Genomic DNA, 25,154 nt, shown 5'->3' with positions numbered 1-25,154 from the left:
CTTGTTTCGGGGATTTTTACGATGGTTTTCAGTTTTTTTTATTTTCGACTTTTTTTGTTATGTGACAGCTCATTTCAAAATACATATTCTCTGATATAACGAGTAACGCTTATAACGAGAAAATTCAGTCGGTCCCATCTTCCTCGTGATAACCAAGTTCAACGTAATATTAATATTTATTGCCGCATACACAACTGCGAGCACTAGACGAGCCGAGCGTGCGTTCAAGTGTAAACTTTATCGCAAACACGTGCCGAAAAAGTTTGCGCATACCCACGATAGTGTCGGTTTTTTCACAAAGGAATACCATAAAACGACTGCCGCAACTCGCAGCTGTCTAAACAAAAATTGTTGATAGCGATTCACTCGCTTTGAGTCAAACCATTGGATTCAAACACAATTATTGATTGAAAAAATAACCATTGGATTTGACCAAGAGCGGGTTTCAAACCAGTGACCTGTACTCCACTTCCCATCTGTGTTTTATTTTATAAAGTATCGGAAGATTATTTTATAAATCACTGTATTCTTAATGTGTGTACTTATTATTTATTATTAATAATATAAAATCGTTTACATGATTAAAAAATATATAATCGTTAAAATATATTAGTATAAATTTAATGTTATTATTATTACTATTAAAGTATATCTAAGTAATAAATATTTATAAATAATATACCTTGTTTAGTAGGTATGTGAAAATATTATTAGCAAATTGTGTTTTTTTATATATATTGTAATATTTTGTCCCACATTGACAAAAATAATATATTTTTGTGAAATACAAGATCAATAATTAGTAAACAATATAATACTTATAGGTTATAATTTAAATTATTGATTTAGGACTATTAAAAAAAATATTTTACTTTTGACATGGTAATAGGTACTGCACAATGTTAGAATTTTTTATTTCAATCATTTGAATTGTCAAGCTCAGCAACTCTTTTAGCTGAGTATAACGAAGCCAAATTATGTCACCAGATTATATCGTCTATCCTGTGTACCCTGGGTTACGATAAATTTGGACCCTGGGGACCCTCTGCTTTGAAGACGGTCAATTGACTGATAAAATATATGAGTGCCGTTCAACTGAGTACCTAAAACAGTGAATAAGCTTAGAAACACAAAGAGCTAAAGCAGTCGCCGTTATGGGTACTCTCGGGTATCCCGAGTCGGTAGGGTATAAATCTTATATACTAGAACTAGGGCATAGTTTCTTAACTGGTGGTCCGCGAAGATTTTTGCGTGGGCCGCAAAATTTTTCTGCAGTTCAAAAATAGTTAGTATCGATTTGTAAAAGCTTATATTAAATTTCAAGTAATAAATATCTTTCAGAACTCGTGCACCTACAGGGGTTCACAAGGAATTAACAAGTCATTTCCGGAAATGACTTGTTAATGTCTGTCTGTTTTAATATACTTAAATATTGTTATATCAATATACTGTGTTGCAAAATTAATTGTTTTCAATAAAAAATCAATTATATAAATATTTATTATTTTATTACAATGTTGATGGTCCGCAAAATATTTTTTGATTTTTTTGTGTTCTGCGGATGTAAAAAGGTTAAGAAACATTGTACTAGACCAGTGGTCGGCAAACCGCGGCTCTTTGGCCCCTTGAGTGCGGCTCTTCCACAAATGCCCTCTGCCCTATTTAGCATGGCTACAAAGAAGAAGCATAGAAAAACGGAAGATGAAAACCGTGAATTTAAAGTTGAATGGACCGAGACTTTCGCGTTTATTCAAAACTTAAATGGCCTACCGACCTGTATTATTTGTCGGGAAAAATTGGCGAATAACAAGAGGTCAAATTTGTAGAGACACTTTATTACTGCAAATATTTTATTATTGCAAGTTTTGTGGTTAGTAAAGAGATTTCTAAGAGAGGAAATCAAGAGTAAATTGAGAAGTCGTCTTATTGATAAGAACCTGGAATTGTGCTTAAAATTAAAAACAACAACATGCAATCCTGACTTCCCAAACTATCCAAGGAGATGCAAGTAGCCACTATTCACATTGAGTGTTTGTCAGTCATTGTCATGATTTAATTTTATGGATACCATACTTACAATTAAATTTTTATCAATAAATAAGATCATTATTACGTATGATATCAAGTTAATAAACATTGTACCTACATATTATATAATTTAAGATTAAGAAATTTGGCTCCAAAAGAAATCTCAATCGTTGTACTGTTGATATTTGGCTCTGTTGACACATTAGTTTACCGACCACTGTACTAGACTAAGGACACCAAGGATATCAAAAATTTTAATTAACATACCTATATGATTTCATTTTTTCTCATTCTAATTTGGTTTACGCTTTTATTGTTATTATTGTGAATTTATATATTAATTCCCTATGCAATTCTTTATGCAATCAATGATTTTAATAAACTATCTCTTTAGTTTAAAAAAATTGTTTATACTTATACAAATCAATCTCACTTTGGATCTAATTTATTTTTAATTCGGTAATTGGGTTACGGCACTTTAAAAAAATATATTTTTAAAAACATATTACAATATTTTCATTCAAATAAAAATATGCACAAAAAATCTTGGTTTTATTGCTTTAATTACCAACATACTTTCGGTGTGTAGAACTGTGTAGCTGCTGTGGTCGATATTAATGTATTTAGTGGAAACTGAAATTGTTTGTTAAGTATTGTGGAATTGTGGTATTACTAATGTCCTGAATGACTACCTGTATTTCTCAGCAAAATCGTTTTGTCTATTAGACTAAGCTCGCTTGAACGATTAATTAATCGGACGATCGTAGTCCGCCGATAGTAGGATGGAGCGTTTTTTATCGGCCGACTAACTTATGCGTGCATGAACGCTATGGTACAGTACGATTTTGTTCGCGTTGTGTTACGCGCGCTACATGAGGTCACTCGGCCGATTGAATCATTGGAAATACGCGCTAAACAAAGACGAAACACACTTGACCAGTCGCGATCGGTCGGAAATCTGTTACTGAATATAGATTCTTCCTTTTCTTTCCCTTCCGTTCCTGAGCGCTTAGCCTTAGTATTTATACAAATTTGAATAAACTCTGCGGCGCTAACTTGTTTTCAATGCATGTTCCTCTAATGCCATACTCAATATTAATTCAAGATATTTCATAATTTGATAGGAATACGTACTTTTTTTTCTTATTTATCGTTGTATGCGTTCCTTACAAATCCCTTGTATACCTTCCAAAAATTAGAAGTAAAATTGATAATATCAGATTGTTGGGTACTCTATTTAATTCGTCAGAAAAATCATGTAGTAGGTAATATTTTATTATCGTACTGCGATGGAAGTCAGTTAAATTATCGACAACTATCCTGGATAGTAATTGTTCTCTGAATAATGGTGCTATGCTTACTTCACCAGCTTTTGAGGGATAAAATACAAATCAATAACACTGACTTGAACTATGTATCTTTTTTTTCAGCTGAATTCATAAGACTGACGACTGGAAAGGTACTGTTGAAGGTGGACAACTTCACATTCACTCCAATGTCAGCCAAATTATCCGGAAATAAAACAAGATGGCGATGCACAATCAGTTCGAACAACAAATGCCGAGCCTTCGTGTGGACCATCGCCGAAGACATTGTCAAAATATCTAACGAACACAACCACGATCCGCCGGTTTACATCAAGGCCGAGAATGGACTGTACTGTCCACCAAAAAAAGGAAAACGAGAAAACAAAAACACTACCAAGACGACTTCTTCCTCACACACTCCGTCAGTTCGGCCTCCGCACACTTCAGCAGTAGCACCACCGCTCGTTTCCTCACTCGTACCTCCAGTTCCAGTCCCCGAAGTACTCTCACCATCACTCAACTCACACCTATCCAATTCTGTTTCTTCGACCCCTAAAACCATTTCTCCTCCTCCCTCTGCATCAGTTTCCCCATCTCAACCGTCACCACTCCCTGCACCACTTTCTCCACCTCATACTACCGTATCCCCACCAGATAGTCAATAGTAACGTTGTTACGTAGACTAGTGTGGCTCTAGTAGATTAATATCTGTTTTGATTATTCGTGTCAGATTCAGTTAGTGTTAGAATATTGAATTTAGTTTATTTAGTACTTACGAATCTCTTAATTGAAGTATTTTTATATTTCTGTTGTAGCAGAGAAAAAGTTCGTAAGTCGCGTTTTTAAGAAATTAATATTTAAATGTAAAAAAATGTGCTATTTTTTGTGTATCATAGAGTTTGGCACAAAAGCAAAATAAATCGATATTCTAATTTGTAGAAATTACACTAGTTAACTTCTAAGTATAAGTTTCTAAGCTTCTAAGTAAGTAACTTCAAAACCGATTATCTCAGCTGCAATCAAACTGACTTAGACACTTTTACCCCGTAACTTTTTTATTTCGTTTTTCAAAGTTGGTATACTGGATATAATTAATATTGTACTTATAGTTTCTGTTATTCCATTCCATTTGTTCACTGTCTTGACAAAAAACAAATCCAATCACGGTTAAAATTTACTGTCACAATTTAGCAATTAACTTCTACCTATTTCCTATAGTATGTCATGTTATAATGTCGTGGGTCCCATTTCAGAGTCAGAGTTATTAGAGTCTATTAGGTTGAGCAAGTGGTTAACATGCATTTCTCGTAAAAACTAAAATCTGTTAATACAAACCTCCACTCTGTGCCCATAATATTATGATCTTCTTGGGAGTGGTGGTGCTGGTTAGTCAAAAACAAACCATAATATTTTAGGTATGCTATGGGCGATCCGACAAAAATAGTGCACAACTTTTTCAGTCATATTTTTTTTTTCGTTGTATTAAGAATACAAAAATGGTTTCGGTTAGTTTTTTTTAATTCATTAACCCCCCTGCCACTAAATCATATCGATAAAAAATATTCCTCTATCTATAAAATTTCTAAAATTATGTGTGGTTTAATGGCGTAATTTTAGTTATTTTATAGATAAACGAAGTTTTTTTTTACTATTATTTACTATGGCTTGGATTAGGCAGGGTTTAATTGAATTTTATAAACTAACAAACACTATCTACACATTGTAGTCTTAGTTCAATAAAAACAAATACGTTTGACTGACAAAGCTTAGTGTGCATGTTTATCTCGGATCCTAACATCCTACATCCACTCTTCGCCACTGATCCATATATATGCAGCTTTTTCAAATATATTTTCAAACAATTACATCTAGATGTTGTGATGGAGAATTTTAGATGAAAATAATAAGAAATCTTGTTACTCGATTCTCATTTTTTTAAAGAAATTTATAGATTCAAAGAGAACCTAAACAATTCGAAAAATATTTTTGTCTTAAGAAAATTCACAAAAATTTGCTCGCGTAATTAAATAAAAAAATCTTGAGTATCATATTATATTCTTGAGAATTCTCAAATCTCCAGTCAACGAGTCGAGAAATCACTGGCTCTAGTCGCACCCAATTTTAAAATTCGACCGAGACAGCGAACCCGTGGAATGAATTCTCATTTACAATTATTTGTATAATTAATGAATATAATAAGTAATGATGACGCTGGTGAATATCATTGCAATTCAACAAGATTGTCATTAAAATATGACACTAAGATCAAACGTATAGATTATGGGGAGTCGGAAATATATCCTTATATAAAAAAATTAATACTAAACTTAAAACACTTTTTCATCGTTTACTACTTAGTGCTTTCATAACGTGTATAATTATATTAGGGTAGTTTTATAAAAAATCTATTATTGATCTGATAATGCTGTGTGGAGAATTAATTTAACTAACTCAGTAGAAAAGCTTTTTTTATGGTAAATTATTATCATCAAAAAGGTTATTATTTTTTCTGAATTAATTTTTTGTATGCCATTTTTCCATTGTTTTGATGAAACCCACGTTTTATTCTTACTAAACGTTATGATTAATTTACTAAATAACTTGTTTTTGTTTCAAGTACATCATCATTTTTGCGCATCTTAAGTATTAACAATAAACTATCGCCTTTTATATTCGAGGCAAAACGTACTTAGTTAGAACTAATGATAAAAAAAATCGTGAAAATCTAGTCACAAAAATGATGAATGCTCACTTTAGAATGAAAATTAGTGTAATGTTTAAATTGAACATTTTCACTTTAGTGTTTATTATATTAATATTTTCATGAAGGCTTTTTGATAAAATAGATGTGTAGCTACTACTTATGTATTTTTATAAAAAAGATTTTCGTTGATAGTGATTGTGTAGCCACTAGTCTGGGTTCTAGTTTGCTGTGGTTCACTTGGAAATCTGACGGCAAGTAACTAAAAAAATATGTTAAAAAGTGTAAATTATTTTTGTAAATCTCAGTCACAAAACAGGATCACGGTTATATATCGAACACACTGTAAGAATTAAATATTTCATTAAATCCTATGGAGCACTCGAAGCCATATTTGTGGTTACTTGGTTTTTGTGGTGTGGTCACAAAATATTCCCAAATCATTATGACTGTGAAGTCTGAAGATACGTGGTAAGTACTCAAATTGAGTATTTTCTGTCAAACGACTAGGGAGTCGTCCATATATGATTATGTTTAGTATTTCCCTGCATCCCATTTAATATACGAAGTATATGTTATGAGAAAAAGTAGTTTATATGTTGTGCTCTTGTGACCACAAGCCCTCTCCCTTCGGTAAAAAAATATCAGATTATATCAGAGCACCTCCCCCACTTTTTGCGTGACGTTATATATGGACGACCCCTAATTATCTTAAATATATTTCTACATTGGAGTGGAAGCAGAATGACCACGGAAACAGTCAATACCGACCAGAAAAAAACATCGTATATTTACAATGGGAAAATTATATAAAAACGTCAATAAATAGACCAACTTCTATATCAAGTCTTCTACGTCACAGGACTGCATGCTCTGACAATGTTACGTCACGTGGTTTTTGCTAACTGATACTATTACGTCACATAATCTTTACGTGTTGACTTGTCGTAGCAGATACTCTTTGGCACTATTTAGAGGAATTAAAAGCTTTCTTTTCTCTTTCTCGTCCTCACAATATTTGTACATTCATTGTGATTCCGCAAAGGTTTAGGCGTTTTAACATTAATAAAACTCCACGCGATGTCGAACACTGCCAATAATGCGAATGGAGGGTTTTAATTCCAGAAACGACCGTGGTGACGTAGAAGGCTTGATAATATGAAAGTCGCACTGCAGTTTGTCTTGTTTTTCTGAACAGTATCGACCTTATTCTACGGCTGATAATCTCAACCTTTGCCATTCATTCAGATTGATAAATTACATACAAACCTTATGACATGGAGTATTTACTCCATATTCGTGTGTTATAAAGGCACTAACCATATAATATTATGTAGTATCTAGGTTTAAAACTACTTCAGTATATTTTCAATTTACATGTCATCGAAAGATACTGTTGGCACATTTTGTAATAGTATGTACTAGATATAAGATTGCATTTAATGTATGCAGGTATTTCAATGTGTTTTTTTTTATGTAAGTTTAAATGACTTTAATAAAAAGTTCATTTTCTTTTTGTGTTTCTTATCACTCGATGCAGCTCATTGCAATAAAATATTTTCTTACGACAAATTATATAATATTATTACGCATGTAAGAGAACTCTTGTAGTAGAAATGGTTCATGTAATTTCGTAATAATAATTAATAATAATATTTTATTCGTATGGCTATAACGTGCTTTTGATAGATTTGTGTTTTAGAAAAGTAATATTGTCAATAAAGTATTTGAAAACAACTGTCGATTTTTGATTTATGTAACTAAATTCGCTTGTAATAATCTTATGCTTATTTTTATTTTCTGTTATTAAGGGGCACCGCCCATGGTGGCGGCTGGCCGCCGGGACGCGACGAAATTGGCCGCAAACGGCTGGTCGTTGTTGATCAGTGTGCGTCGCATCATCTGTAGTTAAACCAGCGACCGGCCCTTTATGGCCTATTCTTGCGTCGCGTCGCTTCAGCCGGCCGTCGCCGTGGGGCGGTGGCTACTATCCGTTCAGTTACCTAAGAGCAATAATACTAAAGAGTTAGGGTATTTCCCGGCTATATGAAGCCGTTTTCTTTGCGTATAACGCACAGTAAAACCTCAATTTTATTATTATTAACTTACCTATGACACGTAGTTACCATTATCTGATTCTCAGTAAGTATATAATATGTAGGTACGCATAGATTTGTAATTCATTACACATGTGCTAGTTCTGTTACATTCTTTTAGAATTTGGGATCGATCTACTAAATGGAATCTCAATACAACATTGTTTAAAAAAAACTAACGTTTTTATTAATGATGGATGGACTGAGGATCTGAAACCTTCACTATTACATTATTCGTGTATGGTTTCTAGATGGAAGTGCATAAAAACATGGTTTTAGTTTATATACTTTTCGAGATAACGGAGCTTAAAGATTGCATTAGTGCGCGCCTCCGTGTTTTGTGTGTAAGGGCGGGTAGTGGCTCAGGCGTTGGGGCAGTGCGGGGAGTCCCGAAAGTGGCCAAGGGGGGTTGATACTACTTTCAAAAGAATTTATTATTCAAACGTAGACAGTACGAAAATTAATAAATTAGCATGTTCGATAGTAAGCGAAGCATATTATGGACCTCCGCTGAGTGGGACGGATTGGGTCTTTGCACTGGATCAAATAAACATTTTTAAAAAAACATGCCTTTTTTTAAAAACCGATTATTCAACCAATGGTTTTGTATTTATACAACTACAGTCACTCTATGAATTAGGCTAATGTGGGTGTGCAGTAAATAGGTACATACCTTATGTCTTATTATTGTCAGAACAGTTTGTGCGTTATAATTTCAGTGTTGTCCTTGTAATGTTTATATTAACACATCAAAAATGTTTATAATATACTTATTCTTCAATATTATATTTGCTGATCTTTATCAAATAGGTGTTAATCTGACATCACTCAATTACTTAGCGGTTTCCAATTAAGTCGATGAAAATGAAGCAATAGGAAATATGATAGTAGGCCAAGAATTTTTTTTGTCTTGCAGATTGAGTTGGCAACATGCGGATAGCGAATCATTTTTGTTCTGATTTGATTAATAGATATTTTTTATAGTTCGAATCTTCTAATCGCGTAACGTGTTCCACGAAAGAATCTGTGGTTATAATTCGCTTTATCGGACACTGCCACTATTATAAATTTGTACAAATAATACTCAGCTCTACAACTTCTTCCAAGAAGAATGTACCTATGTAGCTCCACAGTATTTAAACACTCTGATGGGCAGACCATGTATGGAGAATAGCCAGTGCCCAACCGCTGATGGGAATCCTGGATAACAAACTGGACGGTCTGAGGTCGACTGACAGGCCCAGACTCTGGTGATAACAAAGATGCTAGAGCAGCCAGTGCAGACACCTGGAGGACACTTGTCCAGAATAGGGGGAGATGGAGAACTTTCTTGCTTGGAGGAGGCTACACCCTGTGGGACCCCTTTCAAGGTGTTGCGTTAGAAGTCAAAAAATGTTTGGAAGCCCTAAAAGTTAAACTTGGTAGCTTTAGAATGTAAGACTCAGATCCAAGTACGAGCTTTATTTGTAGAATAGAAAACGGGGTTTACTTCCTTTCCTAGAGACTAGGTGCACATATTCGATCTTATCACGTGATCCTAATTCCTAATAAGATCAGAATTTCAAACCAAACACCCCATTAAAGCGTTAAAGTAGTGATGCCAACCCGCGGCCCAAAATCGGTATCCGATATGTAACTATTAAATTAAAAATAATTAAAATGTACGCCTACTATATATTATCATTATTTTTTAACACTTGCACACATTGCGGCCCTTCTGTCAAATAAGTTGTGCACCACTGCGTTAAAGGATGCAGTCTCTAATGACAATATACGGAAGAGGGTTTTCTTGCCTATGTCCCTCGAAAGACTTCAATTTAATTGCTCAGTATTTAGCTAGATTACATGTCGGAAAGAGCGTTGATGTACTTCCAAGACTGGAATTAACCAGGAAACTAAGTCAGCCCATCACACCTCAAAAGGTTTCAATTAGTAGAAAGGGTCGGGGGGGGGGGGAATCTAAATAGTCCATACTACCACCTTCTAAAGTATCTTTCAATATTTTCCTAAATAATCTGTATTAATAGCAATGTTACCTAGTCTGTAAATGTTGCCGATCCCTACCGACCCTATTTTCATTTGCTTGGTTTTGATAAGACATTATTTATGTCAATAATTATTATATTCTAAAGACTTTAACTTGAATTTTTAGTTTAAGTTTGAAATTACTATTTTTATATTAATTATTATGTATCTAATACACATACTTTACTGGTGCTTTGGATATCCTACTGTGAAATATGACAACAATGTCACAACGCTGCAAGGTCCATCTAGCAAAATATACGCATTTATTCTTATTGTCATCGCGATAGCTACCCAAATCGAACGGTTTATTAATTTTAACCTACTTTCAATGAAAAATAAATCATATATACCTCCAATTCTTTATTTATTAATGCAAATTCTCGAATCTGTAACACCAGCTGTCTCTCTAATATGCGAAGTGCTTTTGTTCAACATTCAGAAGATACAAACACACAACAATCTATTCATAATTGACGCATTACTAAACTCTAAAAGAAATAATTACAAACATGCGACGTCAAAGTTTCAAAAGTACTTTTCGGTTTATGTCATATGTACAACACTGCTTTATGGATCAGACTATTTCATGTGGGGGAAAGGAATCCATCAAATAGTGCTATCAGTCAAAATGATTGTAATGGACTTGTCTGCTTTGCAGTTTTGTATTGAGATTTATTTGTGTTATATGAGACTGCAGGTTTTAAACGCCCGTCTAAAACATATATGCCAGTCCTTCCAGGGATCAGAAGAAGTCAACTTGGAGAGGACCAGTCTTATGCTTAGTCACAGATATGATGCGGAAGTCAGGAATACAGACCCGCTTGACCTAACGTCAATAATGAGAGCTTATGACAAACTTGTTGAAAATGTGGCACTGATTGGTAGACGCTTTAGTATACCGGTAAATATTTTTCATTTTACATCACGGATAACATTGTTTTTCTTGTACCTTCTTCTTTTCTTGAGTACTAGGTACGTGGTTTTAAAAAATTAACTATCTTTTTTGCTCTCAAGTGAACCATATAAGCCTTCGTTGAATAATGGTTAAATTCGTATACTTTATTAAGAATTATGGTTGTAATCAAGGAAGTCAAAAATAATGAGAAGTGGGTTGCTTTCTGGGTGAAGCTGTAACATGTGTTGAAGAATATAAAGTTTGCCATGTAAATGAAACGCACATTCAATATTGGTAATATTTGAAAACATTCAGGCGGGCGTTGTATTCCTTCATCTGTTGCTGTTTTGTTATGACACATTTCTATTCGTGCTCTGTACAAAACACGCATTGAAAAACAGCATGTTATTTTGTCAGACGCGATATAAAATGCGCACCCATAGATTCAATGATGGGCGCTGTGCCACTTATGCCACCGTGGTGTTAACAAATATTTTGAGAATACCCTGTCGTGCTCTAGTCCCGAGGAGGTCGAACACAAATTCCCATCACTTCCCACCACTTCCTTGACCAAATTTTATGAAAATATTATCATTTTTCTTCGAGATTGTATGACTGGCAGTAAAAAAATCTTTAAATGTTATTTTTTTACAAAATTTTAAATTCCTTTTTTCGTAATCACTTTTATTTGTGTTTCAGATTCTCTTTATGTCCTTACTAACGATCTTCACATTCGCCTTAATAACAAAGATTATGTCCAAAGCAGGAACCAGCCTAGCATTGCAAGTAAGTTGTGCATTATTTTACCATCAATATACAACTAAATGGTTATTTATTTATTTAAGAAAACAAAATATTGTGGACATAACAAATCTAAATTCAAGACGCTACATGAGATTTACATTATTACAAATATTAACCTCACAAAGGAGAAGAAGAGAATATAGATAATAATAACAAAAAATAAATTTAAAAAAAATCAAAACATACTTTTGTTTATTCTACAATTTTCGAGTTATTGATGTTGATAGCAACAAACCCATCTTCAAATCTTCGCTCGGAACATACGGCCGCTGTTCCATTTCTGAAATTCGTAATATTTGAAATCGAAATTCAATGTTTCTGTCGGTTGATATTAAACTGCTGACCAGATAATTACTAATTAATTACCTCATTTAAATATCATGCTAATTATATCTAATGGCCAACTAATAGTTACGTGCCTAGCGCGTTTTTAGCACTGAAAGACTTAAAAATTTATCATCGATGTTAAACAAGCAACTTAATTTACGTCGGAAAAGTTAGCATCTGTATACATTTGGCGCATTATTAAAGTGAAACCATCAGTGCTGCTTGCTGCCTAGCGGGATGTCTATGCAGATTTAGTTTATTTATAGTTATGTACGCTCAGTTACGATTCACTGCTTTTTAATGTTTGACATTTTTTTCTCTAAATTAGGTCTAAAAAGTTAAATGGGGGAAAAACTATCCGACATTACATTTTTGGCTATAAATGTGCTCCTGGTGAAAATTCTTGTCTTGATAGAAATTACCTTATATTTTCCAACGCGGATGAAAATCATTGTTCACATACAAAAATTGTAGAATATTTAATGTTCTTGGTCTGGGCATGGCTTTCTATTTAACTCTAGTAGTTGGTAGTACTACCAGTTATATTTTTTCCCAATTTAAATAAATATATTTTTTTGTTACTTGAGATCCTAAACTTTCATTTATTAGCTAAAAACCGTTATTATTTATTCAATAATTACTCACATGTTGGTAGCTATTACAATCGAAGAAGCTGCCATACCATATCGATTGCTCTGACTGTAATAATAATTTAAAAAAACTGCAATTGCTGGTCTACTGTAGGTACATACTGCAAACACACCTATTATTATAATATCACGTGTATTTTTTTTTTCATTCGAGGACCTGTGGGGTGACTTATCTCTGTTCCTGTGGGCGCTCCATTACACCGCCCTTCTCGGAACCATCAGCAGTGCACCAGAGCTAATCATAAAGGAGTCACAACGCACTGGAGATCTGATAGGGAAGATGATGCCTAACAGTTACATTGGTAAGATGACAGGACCTTAAAATTTTGTTTTCAACTATCTTTTAGTGAGCTGAAACTCAAAATTTCAATAATCTATCTGATTACTGTCCAGATGCCACTTTATAAACTAAATGAATAGTGTTCGTGGTACTGTACGACTTGGGTTGAATTCTCGTATTCTGGATTACCTATCCAGGATTTTAAGAATATATATATAGAAGAGCATAATATAAATGTTTATTTAAAATACGTAGAGCGGAATGCAGAAACATGTGTCATAACTAAAATTTCCTTAGCAGAAAACACTATGCGGAAACATTGTCCTTAGTTAAGATCATGTTGTTTATGGTTCACCTCGTCTTAAAGCTTCGTTCGTTTTTTTATTGAAAATAATACCATATTTAAAAATTCTCTTTCCTATAGTTTAGGTAAATTATTTTATAATTGTTAAACGATGACAAAAATATGACAACTGCACTTTATAAATCAATAACTATAATTACGTATTAATATTTAATTATAATACTCTTATGTTTCCGTTATAAGTCATTATACGTGATTCCACAGGCACCGCAAGATATTTTTTAACATGGTAACACTAGCGTCAAGTGTCATTCTATCATCTGGCATCTTGTGTTTCTGTGGGCTGGCGTATAAAAGTAAAATAATATTCTGCAAGTACATGCCAAACGAATTAACACTATCAATATCCTTATTGAGATACATTGTTAAATGAATTTGAGTGTATAGACTGTTTTATAGATATGCGAATTTATTTTGACAGCAGCTGTCAGTGGTAAATGGTAATACAGAAGGGGGCGTGTTCATGACAAAAGTAGTCTATGGTTAAGGATTCCTTAACTCTATACTCAGTATAGTCTATAGTTAAGTCATGCTTTTCGGCAACTTTTATTAAACATACAAATATTATATATTACTAGCTGAAGTACCCGGCTTCGCACAGGGTCGCTTCGAGGTTATATTTATCTTAGATATTTAAAAAATAATAAGAGGTAATTATTTTTTTAATATTAAAATATCTGTGTTATACAATATGGCAATATGAAAATAATTCTAATAGGAGTAAAGGTCAAACAAAAGACCACTACATTAAAATCGAATCCAAAATATGCAAACGTTATTAATGTTATTAATATGTAGTAAAAAAAAAAATCAAAATTGCATAGAACAAACAAACAACAAACGTTGTATTTTATATAATACTAATTTAGAAACCTTCGCAGGTGTGCGCATAACACCTGACAAAAGTTTAATCGCAATCGGATGAATGGTATAGGAACGCATACGAATAGAAGAAGAAGATGATTATCTAATTCAGAAATCTTCGTGGGCATGCGCACGACTACTCACCAAAGTTTTATTGTGAATAGAAGAAGATAAAATAGAAGAAGAAGAAGAAGATGGCTATTCTAATTCAGAAACCTTCGCGGGGCTTGGCACAATTATTCACGAAAGTTTTATTGCAATCGGATGGATGGAATAGAAACGCATACGAATAGAAGAATATAAAATAAAAGAAGAAGATGGTTGTACTAATTCAGAACCCTTTGCGGGTGTTACCACAACAACTGACGAAGGTTTCATCGCAATCGGATGAATAGTGTAGGAACCATATGAATAAAAGAAGATATAATGAAGAAGAAGAAGAAGAAGATGGTTGTACTAATTCAGAAACCTTCGCAGGTGTTGGCACAACCACTAACGAAAGTTTCATCGCAATCGGATGAATGGTATAGGGACCATACAAATAAAAGAAGATAGAATGATGAAGAAGAAGAAGAAGAAGAAGAAGAAGTAGTTTTACTTATTCAGAAACCTTTGCGGGTGTTACCACAACAACTGACGAAGGTTTCATCGCAATCGGATGAATGGTATAGGAACCATACGAATAAAAGAAGATATAATGAAGAAGAAGAAGAAGATGGTTGTACTAATTCAGAAACCTTCGCAGGTGTTGGCACAACCACTAACGAAAGTTTCATCGCAATCGGATGAATGGTATAGGGACCATACAAATAAAAGAAGATAGAATGATGAAGAAGAAGAAGAAGAAGAAGAAGAAGTAGTTTTACTTATTCAGAAACCTTTGCGGGTGTTACCACAACAACTGACGAAGGTTTCATCGCAATCGGATGAATGGTATAGGAACCATACGAATAAAAGAAGATATAATGAAGAAGAAGAAGAAGATGGTTGTACTAATTCAGAAACCTTCGCAGGTGTTGGCACAACCACTAACGAAAGTTTCATCGCAATCGGATGAATGGTATAGGGACCATACAAATAAAAGAAGATAGAATGATGAAGAAGAAGAAGATGGTTATTCTAATTCAGAAACCTTCGCGGGGCTTGGCACAATTATTCACGAAAGTTTTATTGCAATCGGATGGATGGAATAGAAACGCATACGAATAGAAGAATATAAAATAAAAGAAGAAGATGGTTGTACTAATTCAGAACCCTTTGCGGGTGTTACCACAACAACTGACGAAGGTTTCATCGCAATCGGATGAATAGTGTAGGAACCATATGAATAAAAGAAGATATAATGAAGAAGAAGAAGAAGATGGTTGTACTAATTCAGAAACCTTCGCAGGTGTTGGCACAACCACTAACGAAAGTTTCATCGCAATCGGATGAATGGTATAGGGACCATACAAATAAAAGAAGATAGAATGATGACGAAGAAGAAGAAAAAGAAGTAGTTTTACTTATTCAGAAACCTTTGCGGGTGTTACCACAACAACTGACGAAGGTTTCATCGCAATCGGATGAATGGTATAGGAACCATACGAATAAAAGAAGATATAATGAAGAAGAAGAAGAAGATGGTTGTACTAATTCAGAAACCTTCGCAGGTGTTGGCACAACCACTAACGAAAGTTTCATCGCAATCGGATGAATGGTATAGGGACCATACAAATAAAAGAAGATAGAATGATGAAGAAGAAGAAGATGGTTGTACTAATTCAGAAACCTTTGCAGGTGTTCGCACAACCACTAACGAAAGTTTCATCGCAATCGGATGAATGGTATAGGGACCATACAAATAAAAGAAGATAGAATGATGACGAAGAAGAAGATGGTTGTACTTATTCAGAAACCTTTGCGGGTGTTACCACAACAACTGACGAAGGTTTCATCGCAATCGGATGAATGGTATAGGAACCATACGAATAAAAGAAGATATAATGAAGAAGAAGAAGAAGATGGTTGTACTAATTCAGAAACCTTCGCAGGTGTTGGCACAACCACTAACGAAAGTTTCATCGCAATCGGATGAATGGTATAGGGACCATACAAATAAAAGAAGATAGAATGATGAAGAAGAAGAAGAAGAAGAAGAAGAAGTAGTTTTACTTATTCAGAAACCTTTGCGGGTGTTACCACAACAACTGACGAAGGTTTCATCGCAATCGGATGAATGGTATAGGAACCATACGAATAAAAGAAGATATAATGAAGAAGAAGAAGAAGATGGTTGTACTAATTCAGAAACCTTCGCAGGTGTTGGCACAACCACTAACGAAAGTTTCATCGCAATCGGATGAATGGTATAGGGACCATACAAATAAAAGAAGATAGAATGATGAAGAAGAAGAAGATGGTTATTCTAATTCAGAAACCTTCGCGGGGCTTGGCACAATTATTCACGAAAGTTTTATTGCAATCGGATGGATGGAATAGAAACGCATACGAATAGAAGAATATAAAATAAAAGAAGAAGGTGGTTGTACTAATTCAGAACCCTTTGCGGGTGTTACCACAACAACTGACGAAGGTTTCATCGCAATCGGATGAATAGTGTAGGAACCATATGAATAAAAGAAGATATAATGAAGAAGAAGAAGAAGATGGTTGTACTAATTCAGAAACCTTCGCAGGTGTTGGCACAACCACTAACGAAAGTTTCATCGCAATCGGATGAATGGTATAGGGACCATACAAATAAAAGAAGATAGAATGATGACGAAGAAGAAGAAAAAGAAGTAGTTTTACTTATTCAGAAACCTTTGCGGGTGTTACCACAACAACTGACGAAGGTTTCATCGCAATCGGATGAATGGTATAGGAACCATACGAATAAAAGAAGATATAATGAAGAAGAAGAAGAAGATGGTTGTACTAATTCAGAAACCTTCGCAGGTGTTGGCACAACCACTAACGAAAGTTTCATCGCAATCGGATGAATGGTATAGGGACCATACAAATAAAAGAAGATAGAATGATGAAGAAGAAGAAGATGGTTGTACTAATTCAGAAACCTTTGCAGGTGTTCGCACAACCACTAACGAAAGTTTCATCGCAATCGGATGAATGGTATAGGGACCATACAAATAAAAGAAGATAGAATGATGACGAAGAAGAAGATGGTTGTACTTATTCAGAAACCTTTGCGGGTGTTACCACAACAACTGACGAAGGTTTCATCGCAATCGGATGAATGGTATAGGAACCATACGAATAAAAGAAGATATAATGAAGAAGAAGAAGAAGATGGTTGTACTAATTCAGAAACCTTCGCAGGTGTTGGCACAACCACTAACGAAAGTTTCATCGCAATCGGATGAATGGTATAGGGACCATACAAATAAAAGAAGATAGAATGATGAAGAAGAAGAAGAAGAAGAAGTAGTTTTACTTATTCAGAAACCTTTGCGGGTGTTACCACAACAACTGACGAAGGTTTCATCGCAATCGGATGAATGGTATAGGAACCATACGAATAAAAGAAGATATAATGAAGAAGAAGAAGAAGATGGTTGTACTAATTCAGAAACCTTCGCAGGTGTTGGCACAACCACTAACGAAAGTTTCATCGCAATCGGATGAATGGTATAGGGACCATACAAATAAAAGAAGATAGAATGATGAAGAAGAAGAAGAAGAAGAAGTAGTTTTACTTATTCAGAAACCTTTGCGGGTGTTACCACAACAACTGACGAAGGTTTCATCGCAATCGGATGAATTGTATAGGGACCATACAAATAAAAGAAGATAGAATGATGACGAAGAAGAAGAAGAAGATGGTTGTACTTATTCAGAAACCTTTGCGGGTGTGCGTACAATAACTGACGAAAGTTTCGTTGCAATCAGATGAATGGTACAGGAACCATACGAATAAAAGAAAATATAATGATGAAGAAGAAGATGATGATTTTTCTAATTCGGAAACCTTTGCGGATGTGCATACAACCACTTACCAAAATTGCATCGCAATCGGATGAATGGTATAGGAGCGCATACGGGACAGATAGAAAGACAGACAGATAGACATTCATTTTTATATATAAGATATAGCCTATACTCTTCGCGGAAGTGCAAGCAATAAGTTAACAAAGTTTTATCGCAATCGGATGAACGGTATGGCAGCGCATACAATACGAACAAACAAACAAACAAACAAATATTAATTTTTATATATTAGATTGTTTTAAAATAGATATTTTACAAAACCAATTGTCCAGCCACGGAAACTCACGCTACGACTCATTTACTGATTTTTATGCACCTAGCTACAGGGGCCTTACAAAACGCGAAAATGTTTATGTGCATAACTTAACCAAACTAGACAAATTGCTTTTTGAGAAGCGTTCCCCTCGCCCACAAAACTGGAATATTATTCGTGACGTCATCGGAGTATTTACTTTAGAGTACCTTAGACACAATACCTATATCATTTTTATTGTTCCCTATTGAATGTGTGAAAAGGCTGCGATAATCTAGAGTTCACTGCCAAATTTCACATCAAGGTATAGTTAAAACAAAACAATGATTCAGTTGGTCAATAGTGTGCATGCGGATGTTTCTAATTACCTGGCAGTCGGTGTGCCCGTAGCGCTGACAACGGTATACGTATTCATACGCATACAACATACAATCCACGAACCGAATCATTGTTTTGTTTTTACTGTACACATGTTAAACTAATGTTAGGTATCGAGTGTTTGGCATCATACGTTAATAATCAATATTTATTTTTATTAAGGTACCCATTTATTAAGGTAGGCTCTACCTAATCACCACGTCGCGTAGTATGTTACTAGTAACTAGTATGTTTATGTCCCATAATAATACACAATATAAAATGGTAAATGGTATCACTCCACACACGTGGCGTTTCATCACATACCCTGTTCTCAATCTGTTCCGCCATTAGTTTATTTTTAGCTACTCCATGTTTCTAGATTCTTCCTCATTTTCTTCCATTTATTGTTTTATTGTTGTCGTATATTGTTTTAATGCAATCCTTTTATTTCTTGTCCTAGGTTCCGATGTCTTCAAACGCTTGTCGAAATTTAGCTTTCTCATTGAAAGCAAACCTTTTCACGTGAACATCGCAGGAGTTTTTGATATGGATTTTAAATACCTTCTCGCCATGATATCCGTCACTACAACATATGCGGTCATTCTAATGCAGATGACCGATTAGGAATTTTACCAATTAAACAAACTCTGTTTATTTAATATAATTGAATGTGGCCTACAAATGAACGTATACCTACTTCGTAGGTAAGCCATATCATTAATGATATCCAGGTGTGCACACAGAAAAATGGTGTGGGGAGGGTATTTTGAAAATATATCCATAATAATTTACAGGCGGGGTTAACAAAATCTAACATCCGTATTTACCCCGCCTATGGATCGCCGTATTTTTATGGGTAGATTATCCATACCCAGACACTCTGCACTTGAGTGACTAGAGCGATAGATGCCTGGTGTATAGATACCTACGGTTGCCCACCTATGAGTTATTGCGACCTATCGCATCCACGAGTGGTTTTCAAATGCGCACGATACGGTAATAACTATTTGGATCATTATTGTCCATTTGTGTCATCCGCATTTCGCAATCAGATTAAATATTAAAGCAAACATTGGATGCCTCGGATTGTTGCACCAATTCATTAGCCGGCTCTCACATCTAAACTCGTCCTATTGAACACGTCGAATACGTCGACGGGATTTTTTTGGCATTCACAAAACACAATATGTAACTGAATCTACCGCCGCATACTGCATGATTGCAACCTTTTAGTTTAAAAAAAAACAGCTGGAGTCACATGCAACTATTTTCACCCGACATGCAGCGCAGATATAATCCCAAAATGTCGTACTTCGACATTAATTTTGGCTTGCCGTGGTGACGTCACTGTCCTCGCATAGCCTTGCCTATACCAATATTACTGTATTATCCCAGTCGAGACGATTGTCAATGTGCGACTGGGCTTATTTTCACTGAAACAGGCTGTGCGTGTCATAGAATGCTGAAAAGAGAACGGCCGATACGCTGAGACCCATGTTCGGCAGCCAAATCACCCGGATAACGATCCTTAGTCATGAGATCCTGACAAAAAAAAGAAGAAGAAATATTCCATTCACCTAAATAAATTGTATTTTTCCATTCCTGTGTGCGAGCCTAATGATATCAATGACTAATAAGGGTTAAAATGAAATATTAAATACGAAACCAGTTTTTAATACAACTACATATTAGCAATCGTTTTATACAACAGATGTTTACATAGATAATATATTCGTATATAAATAATAATAAAATAACATTTATCTTTTTCTAATTTGTGTTTTATTTTTTGTTCTTCCATTCTGATCCTCGGTTATGTAGACAAACCATTGACGAATCAAACGTATGTTGTCAAAAACTCTTGACTCTCGGTTTGAGGAATTTATTGATCGAAGAATTAAAATCTAACAATATTCAATCACCACACCTAATGAAATTCATTCAAATATAATAGCTACTAATTATTTTGCCTCAAACATAATCGCTGAAAATAGAAAAACGTTCAGTGAAGGAGAATATAACATGAAAGAAGCACGGTTAGAATTAATAGTACCACGATCTCTTCGAAAATTTTGGAAACAAGGAAAAATTTATTTCATTTATTCAAATAATAAAAGATATACTTAATAGAAACACAGCAAAAAATAGATTCTCAAGAACTGAATTGTAATTTTTAAACTTTTTAATAGATTTCTTAAAAACTATTTTTTCCAGTGAAAGACTGGTCAGCGCGTCAGACAGTCAAAAAATAATATTTGTGAAATTTTGGCACGCGTACGTAAAAAGGATTGCCATCCCTGTCTAAAGCAATCCGCCACGCACTACACTCATTTTGTAATCGAGCGTCTCACTAAGCCCTACGTTTGAATTTACAGCATCCGTAGTTTTTATACTTGGGAATGTCTCAGGAACACCCAAGACTGAGGTTGCCATGCACTCAAGTGTGATTTAACTGAGATTAAATTGACGTCTTAAAATGTGGCTGTGGGAGAAAAGAAGCACGGCGAACTGACAATTATAAAAACTAATAATAGAAGACATAATGCAAAATTAAGCTTAATTCAAAACTACCTAATAGTTCCACCAAACCAACCGCCAACACACGGTCTTAATCAAGAGTATCAAGAGGCCTTGCATTTGGGCTTACGCCCCCACGCTCCCAAGTGTGCTTTGACTGGGTATACTGAGACTTAATTTAAGAAAATGTGCCCGTGGGAGAAAAGAAGCACGGAGAATTATAAACAATTATAAAAACTGTAAATAATAATATAAAAACATGGTACAAAACAAAGCTAATTCAAAACAGTTCCAACAAACCAATGACAAACATTATAATCGTGTGAATAGATCTTCACGTCCATAAAATTTGCCTTTATGTCGAAAGGTTGAACGATTTGATTGCCCCGACAGCTGGTTGGACCGACATGAGTATCTCTTCCCTTTCCGTACACATTTCAGGACATTCCCAGTAGATTTGGTGTAGGTAAATCCTGTATTTCTCCGCCACATGGACATGTTGGTCAGGTAAGAAGTTCAACATAGAATCACTCGCTGGATGCTGACCTTTAGGCATAAAGTCCACTAAAGCGGACTTGCGGGGCGCTCGCGCATATTCTATGTGAATCATCGAAAATACAATGTAATTAAATACGCCAGCGCACACTGGATTTGACGACGCATTGTGCCCACCTACCCCATGATTCATCGTTTTTTGGCTTCTCAGCGATACGAATTAACGAAAATACAACGTAGTCCATTCATTGAACTCGCCAAGCAAAATCACGCTCCTGGAAGCGTCGTCGATAGACGGGCGAGAAGCCATTATTTAATAACAGTGAACTCTTTGTTTAGTTATTGCGTGTCCGATATTTCGCTGGTATAATGATGTAATCGTGAATATTAATTACAAGCCCCGAGAAATTTTATAATATTTTCATTGCTTTGTTATGAGAGACGCTGATAATAATAAATATTTTGTGCTCCTTGAGCCCCTTATTACATAGGTGAAGGGTAATGCGCGGGTGGGAGGGGGCCTACTTCGTAGAGAGCGCACCGAGCGCCGCGTTGGTGGGCCTTATGCCTTAGATTCGGATTGATAATACAGAATCGACGTAACTTTTGAAGTATGGCCCTAGGCCCTGTTTAAATTTTCGTACCAAATGCTTTTTCTCGCATTTATCTGCTTGACAGACACGACGAATAATGGTTTTTACCTGTGAATAAAGAATGTTTGTATGGTGTCGGAATTTCTATAATATGCCTATTAAGAATTTATTGTGCGTTTTTCGTATTTTCCACTGAGACAAAATTTCACTTTTTTTCAGTGGCGTGGTTCTATGTAACGTCACAAAAAGGCGCTACTCAACTGGTCGCAGGTGGAAATATCTTCAACGAAGCGGGATCTCGAGATGGAAAGGGGGAGAGAGTGTCTTGGCTCTGCGCCCAGTTCTTCAGGCAGCGCAAATGCAAGGTTCGAATCTGTGTCAGAAAGGGGGACGTCGCTTATGTCCGTGGAAGGCATAACCATCCGCCAACTTACGATGTCGTCAAGCATGGAAACTCAGCCAGAGCAGCAGATACCAGTGGGAAGTATTACCTTACTGGTCGATGGATTCCGGATGATAGTGACAAATTCTTGAAACCCCGGCTATAAATGTGTCAATTTTATCATTGTAAAGTTCCCAACTGATTTAGGGAGTGCTAAAAAGAAGAAATCTTGGTTGACAATTAATCAATTGACAATTTCTGAAACCGCATTTTCTTGACATATAACATTTACATAATATTATAATATACTACTTATATTTTTATTTATAACATATTATTAAATACATTCCTCAACACGTCGTTTTCCTACAAGGAATCATTTGAAATATCGGGGTAATATTTCCATACATTGTTGATTCTTAAAAAGTATTATTACCTACAATAAGTACAGCTCTAACCCCAGTTACACATTGAAAATCATCTCGACTTGGATATTATAATCATCAATCGAAACTACAACTTTCTTCAGTACGCATAGGCGAGACCATACGGGAACTGCTTGTAACAGTAACAAAACCACATTGACATATTGGACGTGTTGCAGTAGAGAAGAAGAAGTGTTTGTATATGCGACCCAGTTAAATGTTTCACCTACTAGGTATACTCAAAGGGATCTGTCTGATTTTTTTTGTTATACGAAACACAGGCGACTACTTATAATGGGTTGAATAATTATGCCTTAACAGCGTCAAAAGACGGTGATATACACAATATGGCCGCCTATTTTCACACTTGGTTATTCTCTCCGTAGTATGTAAGTACTGTTATTTCCAGGGAACATAAAATTAATGGGAACTGGCTTACCCTACCAGGTAGGTATAACAAAGTACGGATATCGAGTGTAAATAAATATGGGATAAACTTAAACACTTGTTATTTTCAATATTTACGTCTGTATCGTAATATTCATTAAATTTTGTCACGTAAACGAAACTTGCATTCAATATTTGAGGACAGTCGGCGCGCCTTGTATTCCTTGAGACATACGGTACAAAGGCCATAAATTAATAATCCGAACTCGGCTTCAAAACCTTGGTTCATGGCTTTCACATTTCTTTCTTAGTAATCTGTTCTATGGTTATTTCCGATGTTTTGTTGTTCAACCAAATCTTGTTCTTTATGGGTCGATTGGCATATCGTGGGTCGCGAAATATTTTCAACATTAACAACATTTTTGAGATAATACGTAACTTAAAAATGTACAAGAATCTTTTTAAAAATTCCTTGGTATTGCTAAAACTTATTGTGTATCTGGCAATACTGTCAGATAGTATTTCTGTATTTCAAAACCTACAAGACCAACTAATGAAAACTGCAATCGCTGAATGTACAACTGCCCTTTGCAACACACATACATATTATATTATGTGCAAGTCAGGGTTTCTAACAGCTGACTTAAGATTACCTAAACAAGGTATAGCCTATCTGCTAAATCACCAAATTTTGACATGCTTTCAAAACTTACTCAAAGCCAAGGTTCACAACAATATTACGAGATACTGTTGTTATCTACTAATTAATAATTAGTATTGAATGTTATAATAAAATGTACAATAATTTATTTCATTGTTATCTCCATGTGTCATTTTATTTATCTTGCCTTGGATAGCGAAACCAAACCTATAACTCTGAACTGGTTTGAGTCAAAAAGGTTTAGGGCTAAGACACGCGACGCTACAAGCCTGCCATTTTTTATGCATTGCATTGTCTATGTATGTAAGTACATCTGGCATAACCTGGTATCTGCGTCAGCGCGAATATGGCATCTAGCAGCGCCATGTCAGGGTCCCTTTTCTAAATATTTAAATAGTGATTGTTCATTATATTATACAAACTTGTTTACGATTGTAACACTTGTCCGAGACATTTTATCTCAGTGCAATCCTGGATAATAATATCAGATGCCGAAAGTGCAATGTTTGCTATAAATAAATGCATCACCAATTGGAAATTGCATGCAGGTAATTTAATCATTAGCAATATTAACATGTTGATCAGCTTCACTTTCATATATTTAGGCTCCTCTCTATAGAGAAGAGTTTTTAAGATTTTCTGCAGTTTTTATATTATGTTTATTTTAAACATGCTTAACAATCAATACCAGTATTGCAAACCGTACTATAATGTTAGTACATATTTCTACAATATATTTTTAACATA

General features: G+C 34.9%; 2 protein-coding genes across 3 annotated transcripts in view; one reads left to right on the top strand and one right to left on the bottom strand.

The window, feature by feature from the left end:
* LOC147073254 (uncharacterized) overlaps positions 1 to 25,154 on the bottom strand; it is a 781,660-nt gene that overhangs the window by 731,310 nt on the left and 25,196 nt on the right. The gene's annotated exons all lie outside the window — the stretch shown is intronic.
* LOC147073257 (uncharacterized) lies at positions 10,394 to 20,650 on the top strand. 2 transcript variants are annotated; one of them, XM_085945209.1, is made up of 4 exons: positions 10,394 to 11,061; positions 11,755 to 11,841; positions 12,991 to 13,138; positions 19,408 to 20,650. In XM_085945209.1, exons 1-4 carry the CDS (start codon positions 10,489 to 10,491, stop codon positions 19,569 to 19,571), a joined length of 972 nt encoding a protein of 323 aa, XP_085801335.1. In that variant the 5' UTR covers positions 10,394 to 10,488; the 3' UTR covers positions 19,572 to 20,650. The 2 variants fall into 2 exon arrangements, with proteins under 2 accessions (XP_085801335.1, XP_085801336.1); XM_085945210.1 differs by lacking the exon at positions 10,394 to 11,061 and having other exon boundaries at positions 11,107 to 11,841.

Source organism: Rhyacophila brunnea, unplaced genomic scaffold (genome assembly GCF_057557595.1).
Source record: "Rhyacophila brunnea isolate RB1 unplaced genomic scaffold, BYU_Rbru_1.0 scaffold_18, whole genome shotgun sequence".
In the NCBI taxonomy this organism is placed as follows: domain Eukaryota; kingdom Metazoa; phylum Arthropoda; class Insecta; order Trichoptera; family Rhyacophilidae; genus Rhyacophila; species Rhyacophila brunnea.
This window is presented reverse-complemented; position numbering and strand designations above follow the sequence as displayed.